A 9,488-nucleotide genomic window follows, 5' to 3' on the forward strand; every position below is an offset into this window, starting at 1 on the left:
TGATTTCATGATAGTTGTTAGCGTAAGAATTGTTAAATTATTTTTATATAAAATAATAAAATAAATAAAAAAATACAAAAATATTAAACATTAATGTTTTAAAAAAATGGCCAATATGTAAAAAAAAAAAATTAAAAAATAAAAATAAAAAATTTCCAGGAAAAAATAAAACAAATAAAATAATGATTTTTACTTAACAAAAAATATAAAAAAATAAATATTAATGTTAAAAAAAATGTCTAACATGTAAAAAATAAAATAAAAAATAAATAATTTTTTTTTTTTAATCTGCCGAACTATTTTTCTAATACCAAATCCTGGAGGCCATCTGAATCTTCTTGAGGAGGCCCATCCTAATCTGAAATTTACTATTAATCTTTTCCGCATCCCTCAAAATAAACACAATACTAATAAATGTCGCTTCGGTACCAATCTTGCGTCCGGATCCTCTAGGGTGAAAACCCTACAGTCATCTCCTAGAGTGAAAAATCTAACGGCTGACATTGAACCTCACCAAAACGACGTCGTTTTGGTGAGGTTCTTTAAAAAAAAAAAATTCAATCCATGGTCTCCTCTCCTCTCCTCTTCTCTCTCTACCTTTTCTTTTCCATTTTCTTGATCAAGAAAACCATTCAAAATCAACAAATCTCACAAATCCATCTCTAAAAATCAATCTCTGAAAATCAATCCATGTATCAAGACCTCGGCTAGTGGCGGCGGCGGCGTCGGGAAGTTCCGGTACGGCGGTGGCGGGTACAAGCCGCCCATACCACCGCCACCGCCAGATGGCTGCAGTGGAGGGTAGGAGTAGGTGGTGGGCTGAGAGGGAGGCGGCGGAGGGTAGTAGAAGGTGCCGGAGCTGGGAGGGGACGGCGGCGGGGGACAAATGGAGGAGGGAGATGAGTGCGGCGGCGGCGGAGGAGATGGAGACCGCGGGGGAGGAGGGGATGGCGGCGGCGGAGGGGGGAGGAGTGGAGTGTTGCATGGGTTGTCGCAGGCGGAACACATTGTGCATTCGATTTGGTACTTTGAACCAACCCATGAATTTGCGAATGCTTGTGAGAGATTTGTTGATGTTGAGATGATGAGAAGAGAGAGAAATTAGAGTCTGAATCCATGAATTGTTTCCATTTTTGTGATGTGAAATGTATGAGTTTGTGTGGATTGCAGAGAATTGGAGAGAGTTTTTGGAAGATGATGAGGAGAGAGAAGAGTGAGGGAAGAGAAAGGGAGAGAGTAGAGAGATGGGCGAGAGCCATCATCTGTTTTTTTTTTTTTGAAAAATCCTCAGCCGTCCGATCCCACTTTAGAGGATCACTCTAGAGAATTCACTCTAGAGGATCCGCTCGCACCAATCTTAATCTCCCATCTACCACTCCAATCAAACGGGCCGTTTGAGCTTTGAGATGGTGCAAAAGCTAGGTGGCATATCAGTAACTTCACCATTTGGGTTGTGACGCAAGCAAACAAAGTTGTGACGACAGTAGTGAGAGCAAAGAGAGACGAAGGTCTGACGGCACCTTCCCCGCGTTTTCTTCTCTCCTTCCTCTCTCTCTCTCTCGCTGTTTTTAGCTTTTTTTTTCTTTCCTTCCAGTGTGAAAAATCATTTTCCTCTTCTGTTCTTATTATATTTTCATTTTATATCTGCGTATATGTATATTTTTCTATAACACCAAAAAAACCTTCAAACAGAGAGAGAATTTTAGGAAGCAAACCCATTTACTCAATGTTTGGTTGAGATTTGAGCTTGTGGGTATTGATGGGTTTTTATTAATATATAGCTTTTCTGTTTGGTTGACAAGAAAAACAGAGTTAAAAAAAAAAAGTCTCTCTTGTTTGGAGGTTGGAGCACAAGATGGGGAACTGCTTTGATTCTTATGCTAGAGTCGATACTTCTCAGTGCATCAATACAAATTGTGGTAATACATACATCTCTATCACTTTTGGTATGGTTCATTTGGAGTTCCAGATGGAAAAGAAAAGAAAATTAGAGGGAAACTTTATTTGGGAATTCATCTAACCATATGTCTATTTTTGTATTTCTATTTTAAGGGTTTTGATTAATTCTGGGTATTTTTATTTTATTTCATTTCTTTATGCTATATGTTGCCTAATTTACAGAATTACTGTATTTCTGAGGGTTTGTTTGGCATAGGTTAATTGACCCTGGCTGAAAAGCAAATTCTGCTGCATGTTCTGATAATTGTGATTTTTTTTTTTGTGTGTGTGTGTGTGCGCGTGTTTTAGGTTTTTCATCACTTGTATGGCTTCATTTGTTGGTTATTTGCATGTCTCTGTTCTTGTTCATTAGGGTTTGGATTAGATGTCTAGGCCTGTTTTGTAAATGTTTATTTGGGAGATATGGGATTAGGTTTTCAATAGATTTTTTATAGTTGTCATTATTCATTGATTCACCTCGGGGGAGTGAGTCCAAAATTGGTTGTGAAGTCCAATAATGGATCATTTGTATATTTTCCTAAAGAAAGTAACTTTAACTGAAATGTTTCAATTTTTTTACCACTTTACTTTTGGTGTGTTCGTTGAACTTTTACTCCATACATATTTGTATTGCTTTGTGCAAGCACTTTTATGGACACATAGTCATGAAAGCTACAATTGGTGACTATTGATAAGGTTACCCACTATCGATTAATGTTTGAAATTTTGGAAAATCACTCTCATTTGTTTCTTAACATATAGATTAAGAGGATTCTTTTCACTTATGGATGCACTGTTATTTTTATTTATTTTATTTTATTTTATTTTATTTTTTTTTGGGGGGGGGGGGGGGGGGGAGGGGAAGGTATCCTTTTTATAAGGAAAGGAATGTGCATAATATTCTCGTCACACTCGATCCATCCATAGATGGCTAAATCAAGGTTTTTCAGACCAATCATATTGGATAAGGATTTCAAAATTTTCATAACATTTAAAATTATTAAGAATGAAGTATAAGAAAAAAAAATATGGGTTGGTATTGTTTCGTTGTGACTGGGACCTCGCCTAATGTCTGCTTGTTTATAATTGGCTGGGGTTATCAATCATCTTTGAAGAGTCTTGGGCAACAAATTACTATTTTATAATACAATATACAAATTTTAACCGAAGAAAATTGGAAGAATAATGACAGCTGTTCAAAGCAATTTTCCATTAGCAAGGATGGAACTTTTTGCTTTACTCATTCCATGAAATCAATCATTGGAGGATTGATAATGAACAGGGCGAAGTATTTAGAGCCATATTTATGCAAGGTGCTTCTCGAGGACAATTCTTGGAGTTTTGTTAAATGGTAAAGATTTGAAGAAAAGGTGTTTGTAAAGAGTTTTTTAGTTAGAGGGCATAAATGTGTTATGGAGACCCATTTGGGTTGGCAGGAAGTGAGTGTGGTAGACCATGCTGGGTGGTTAGAGATAGAGAGAGTATGGCAAAAGGGAGGCCCAACGGATGTGCACAAATTCAAGGAGGGCAATTCAAGGTTAATGGAGTGATTAGCGTGAGAATTGGCTCTGATATATTAGTGTAGTCTACCTCCAAGAGGTAGGAGAGAACAGGTCATGAGTCAATAACTGAAAACAGAACTTATGTTGTGCTATTAACCTGCAGTGACCAACTGGTCTAGGGTAGTGTCATTGACAGCTAATTTTTTTTTACTTCTTGAAGGTCTAAGCTAACTTTGGGAATCCGAGCACACCAACAGAGCACTGGTCCCTCCAAGCATACCTCCACTTGTCATTTTGCCTATGGAGGGTTCATCCATCTGCATCACCATGCCCAAATGGGTCGTACTTTTGATCTAGTTAGGCGCAAGTGTCAAAATGACCTTAGAGACCTTTCCTGACTCTTCAATGTGATTGTTACCTTGATACCTGAAGTAATGAATCTCTCATAGGAAATGTGTCGTATTGTGCTATGTGGCATCTGACGAATGGTGCCATGTATAGGGCTCCCCTAGGTTGAAAATTGGACACAAAACAGTGGTATAGATATCTCAGAATATTAAAAAATGGCAACTTGAAATAGTGAATATCTAAACAAATCTTAAATTTTAGATGAAATGATAAACAATCTTGCCAGAAATTAGCTTTATATCCTAAGCCTAGATTATTTTGTGACTATGGTGTTAAATGCTTTATAAAAATTTTCTTTGCATGTCACTATGAATGCTCTTCATACTAACAAGAGGGATCCATCATAGAAGATCTTTTTCCTTTCCTTTTTTAGGAAGAAGAGGTGGATTTGGTCAAAATCAAATGAAGCGGAAGTGATCTAGGTGAATAGAAAGAAAAAAAAACAAAGGATGAATCCCATTTTACAAAAATAGCCAATTTTTGAAGCTTATGACTTGGGTGGAATCAAGAAAATCAAAGTTAAGAAGAACCAGGTACATGTCAAATGATTAGGCTCAATTGTTTTGATCTAGGAATCATGGGCACTTCCCCAAGGTAAAATGCTTGTCCGACACAAACACGTGTCTGACACATCCCGACACCCATTCTAGATTTTCAGACACAGGCTGAGACATGGGGGCTTATATGCTATTTTTAAAATGTATAATAACAGGTCCAAATGATTATAACAAACTGGTTCTAGAAAGATGCTAGGGTGGTTATATGTTGGACATAAATGTTGCAAACATGCTTTAATGACATTACAACTACTTGGATTTATATATATTTATATATTTAATGACAAGGAACCCCTCCAAAGGTAGGGCCTCTTTTCACTCACCCCTGCTGGGTTACCTTGGATAACTGTAACCACCTACAAGCCACAGTTATCAGGTAAGTCAGGGAGTCACAACATGAGATGAAGACAAGTTGTGGTTGATCTTTGAGCCGCTTGGCTACCCTGATGGAGTTCCAGTTGGATATCTTATGGATTGATATAAGCAGAAGCCAAGTTTTGACCTTGTAAGTGATTCCGTGTAAATATGGAGATCCCACATGCGAGAACAAATTTTTTTATACCATTTAACACTGCAGATTATTTGAGCTGAGATTGTTGTTCAATTGTGTTAAAAATTGCCTGACTTTGTTCTTTCTGCAATAAGCACATCTTTTTTTTTGGGGGGGGTGGGTTCTTTATTGTTAATTGTTTGTTTTCCTTTCTGGTCTACTTCAGGGACCTCAAAAGTTCCCAGCAAAACCACCAGTCCTTCAACTCCTTCCAGCCTGACAGTTCAATCTCACAGTGAAAAGAGTACTGAAAGCATCCCTACTCCCCGATCCGAAGGTGAAATATTGTTGTCCCCTAATTTGAAACCCTTCTCTTTTAATGAGTTAAAGAACGCCACCAAAAACTTCCGTCCCGACAGTCTTCTTGGTGAAGGAGGCTTTGGTTATGTTTTTAAAGGATGGATCGATGAACATACACTTACTGCTGCAAAGCCTGGAACGGGTATGGTTATTGCTGTCAAGAAGCTTAAACCTGAGGGTTTCCAGGGCCACAAGGAGTGGTTGGTATGTTCTTCATTACTCGCTAAGTGTACGCGCAATTTTTTATTTTTTTATTTTGGCTTGGATCATTTATTTAGCCAAATATTTTGCAGACAGAAGTTAATTATCTCGGCCAACTTCATCATCCAAATCTGGTTAAACTTATTGGCTATTGCTCAGAGGGTGATAACCGACTGTTGGTCTATGAGTTCATGCCCAAAGGAAGCTTGGAGAATCACTTGTTTCGAAGTAAGTTGCACATTTCAATGAATATTTTGGGAATCATACATCGGTTTTATTATAGGTTTATAATTAATTTTTGGTGTCTCTTCTTTTCATTTTCCTATAAACATTTCGTCCATGTTCTTTGCACTACTTGTCTGTTTGTTACGTTTGTTTGTTTGTTCTGTTTTTATTATTGGTGTGATGGAACTATAAGCCTGGGGAACTGTTTGTCTGTTAGGGAAGCTGATTACTTTAATTAGGTTAGAAAAGGTAAAAAAAAATAAGACAAATGAAAGTATAGCTGTTGCTGATCTGGTTAAGATTGTATTACAATCATCCCTTTCTACTTTCAAATTATAGAAACAATGCATTCATTTGTTCTCTTCAAAATGCCAATGTCTGAAAGTAATTGATGGTGTTGTCAAAGTACGATAGGCTTCTATGGAAGAGAATTGGTGCAAGTGCAATATATTGTGTGCGGGTGTGGGTGGGTGGGTGTCCAAGCATTAGGATATCGGGATATGTATGGACATGTATATTGTATATTGTATAATATTCTCAGATAAGATGTAAATTATGTGAAAATGTACTTACAATTAAATAAGGTCTAGTAAAATTTTGGAATTTCTACTTCTCATTCATGTGAGCGGCTAGAAATGTTTCTTTTCTAGCAAATCTGAATTTTTTCTTTTTCAGACATCATAAAAAAATTTAGATTATTTGAGTGTCCAAATTGGATACGAGTGTCTGACACAAATCCAACACCTTTACATGTGTCATATCCAGTGGACACGGGTACTTTGGTGGAACTATAAGAGTCTGTAACAGACAAAAACCTTTGAGAGAAGCTAAAAGAAGGCTATGATAAATGGCTCTTAAGTACAGCCAGTTTATGCTCATCTTCTCTGTTCTGCATCCTCTGAGTAATAATGCCTGGTGGTGTTGATGTGGAGTTTTCTTTTTTGTTCAATTGCCTTTTTCATATTGAAATTTGCTATTTGAATGAAGGACTGCTTTTTCATGCATTTTACATCTGCCCATTGATTATGACAACCCACCATGCTTGTAGCACTAAGTTCGAATTGATGATTGATTTATGGAGTCTTTAGATGCAAATTTCAGTGTCTAGCTTTACATCTGCTCATGAATGGGGCATTCTTGCAACCTCTGGGAACAGTGACCTGATGCCACTGTCATGTTTTGCAGGAGGGCCCCAGCCGCTTTCGTGGGCAATAAGGATCAAAGTGGCAATAGGTGCTGCTAAAGGCCTCTCTTTTCTTCATGATGCTAAATCACAAGTCATTTATCGGGATTTCAAAGCTTCTAATATCCTACTAGATGCGGTATGCTAGTAAGAACTACATTTAAATTTTTTGTTTTTTTTGGCACTTTGGGTTTGGCAATTGTATTTTTAACTGTTTTTTTTGTTGATTTTTCTCTCTTCACTTTTAGGTCCTACTATTCTAGAAGACCCTAAAAATAAAAATTTAAAAATATTGAAAAAAATTCACACAAAAAAAGAAAAAAAGAAAAGAAGAAAAGAAGCATCTGGAAAGTAGAATTTAAAATTAAAAATAAATAAATAAATAAATAAATAAAATACATCCTTTTAGATTAGACAGACATGAAAAGTAAAACTTTTGACAGAAATTTAGAAGCATTTTACTAAAACAAAATAGTTCAGAATAAAGCTTTGCCAAACAGAGAGAGAATAATTGCTGAAATTGCTTGCATAAAAAATTTCATGTTTATATGGATTTCATCTTGATCATGCTCTTGGGATGCAGGACTTCAATGCGAAACTGTCTGACTTTGGATTGGCCAAGGCCGGACCCACTGGTGACAGGACACATGTTTCCACTCAAGTGATGGGTACTCACGGCTATGCAGCACCTGAATATGTTGCTACAGGTACATCAACCACCCTTCCAAAGTACTCATCTTTGCTCGCTTTCATATTCTCGATTGTCTTGTTGATTTGTAAAGGTAACGGCTAGGAAGCACGGATACTTCTAAAAGGGAGTTGTATCCGTATCATATATTTGTAATGGGTACTAATACTCGCAAATACGTATCCGATACTTGATTTCAATTTGAGAAGTATCCGATACTTTTTAGACACTATAGGTCACACATCTAAGCTTTTATAAAGTTGAAATTGAAATAATTTTTTGCATAATATTAGAGTATAATTGTTAGAATAAATACAAGAATAATTTTTTAATATTTTCTATTTCATTCCAAATAAAAAAATACTGAGATTGAAGTAGTATTCTACTTTTTCAGATTTTATCAAATTAACATATCTACTTACGCATACTATTGACTTTTAAACTAATTCATAAATAATAGTTTCTCACTATTCTTTGAGCTCATATATAATATGATACTAAAATTATAATGTTTTTTTATCGTAACCTAGCCATATCTGTATATTACTTTTTAAAATTTTGTTACATTGTCATATCCGTATCTCATATTCGTATTCATGATGCATGGGGTAATGGTGAATTTGTATTAAAGTGCTTGCTGATGCACAGGTCGGTTGTCTGCAAAAAGTGATGTATACAGCTTCGGGGTTGTTTTGCTGGAACTATTATCCGGACATCGTGCTGTCGACAAATCAAAGGCTGGCGTGGAGCAGAACCTAGTGGACTGGGCAAAGCCGTATTTGGGCGACAAACGAAAATTATTCAGAATAATGGACACAAAGTTGGAGGGTCAGTACCCCCAAAAAGGAGCTTATGCAGCTGCTACAGTTGCCTTACAGTGTTTAAGCACTGAGCCCAAACTCCGACCACGAATGGCAGAGGTGTTAGCCACGCTACAACAGCTTCAAACTCCCAAAAACGCAGCCAAACACACCCAGCCAGAGCATCGGACTGTTTCTAATTCTGTTGGTAAGTCAGCAGCAAGACATCACCGGTCGCCGATGAATCCGACACCATTAGCATCCCCATTGCCGCCCTATCGGCAGTCACCACCTGTACGTTGAGCATATGTGCATGCCGTGTTTCTGGGTATTTTAGTGTAAATCTTTTTTCTTCGGCTTATACATTTTGTTGTTTATATAAAATGTTGTAGCGGAATGTTTTGTGATGGAATATTGGATTATGTAAAACATTTATTTCACCACCTTGTTTTTAAATGTATCAATGTAGCTCTTATGTATTTTTTGGGTGGTGCAAAATGTTTTTGTTTTTCAGTTTCATCTGTGCCTGAAATTGTTTGCTTCTTCTCATTTTGTTTTTGTTTTTTGTTTTTTTTAATTTTAATTTTAATTTTTTTCATCAAAACGGAAACATTAGTAAAATTCTTATATTTTCATTGAGACACACCGTAACACATTGAAATATATGAAACAGTCAGTTGTTTTAACACCTATAAATTTAAATACAAAATTAAAAATGAAAAAGAAAATAAAGAAAAAATAATTTTATTTATATATCTCTCATTTTTTCTTTTAAAATCTCTATTTAAACATGATCAAAACTCAGCTGAATGGAATTTTTTATTTTTTTATTTCTTGGTTGCTTCGTTCATAAGAAGAGTCTCGTTCTTTTTTAGAATGAAACGTGTACCATGTGTATTTGGAGAAACAACAGATAGAATTCATCTCTTGCATTAGATGGAGTATGAAACTTAAAATGTGCTCTTAAAGCCTCTCCTTGTTAATATATAAAATTTTGGTTAAGATGGAAAATGTGTTTTAGAAATATATAGAAAGTTTAAAATTTTAACAAATTAGTAATAAGTATTTTAAAATATGTGCGAAGTGTTTAGAGACCTATTACTTATATAAGAAATTTCACCGACAATCACACCATC

General features: G+C 36.0%; 1 protein-coding gene across 1 annotated transcript; it reads left to right on the plus strand.

Annotated features, from left to right (window-relative positions):
- Window positions 1-1,387: 1,387 nt before the first annotated feature.
- LOC114286677 (putative serine/threonine-protein kinase PBL3) lies at window positions 1,388-8,828 on the plus strand. The gene is made up of 6 exons (XM_028229872.2): window positions 1,388-1,919; window positions 5,122-5,459; window positions 5,549-5,684; window positions 6,867-7,003; window positions 7,448-7,571; window positions 8,201-8,828. The coding sequence occupies exons 1-6, from the start codon at window positions 1,856-1,858 to the stop codon at window positions 8,653-8,655; spliced, it is 1,254 nt and encodes a 417-aa protein (XP_028085673.2). The 5' UTR covers window positions 1,388-1,855; the 3' UTR covers window positions 8,656-8,828.
- The last annotated feature ends 660 nt before the right edge of the window (window positions 8,829-9,488 follow it).

The sequence above is a fragment of the Camellia sinensis genome, chromosome 5 (genome assembly GCF_055761805.1).
Source record: "Camellia sinensis isolate YWXY chromosome 5, ASM5576180v1, whole genome shotgun sequence".
In the NCBI taxonomy this organism is placed as follows: domain Eukaryota; kingdom Viridiplantae; phylum Streptophyta; class Magnoliopsida; order Ericales; family Theaceae; genus Camellia; species Camellia sinensis.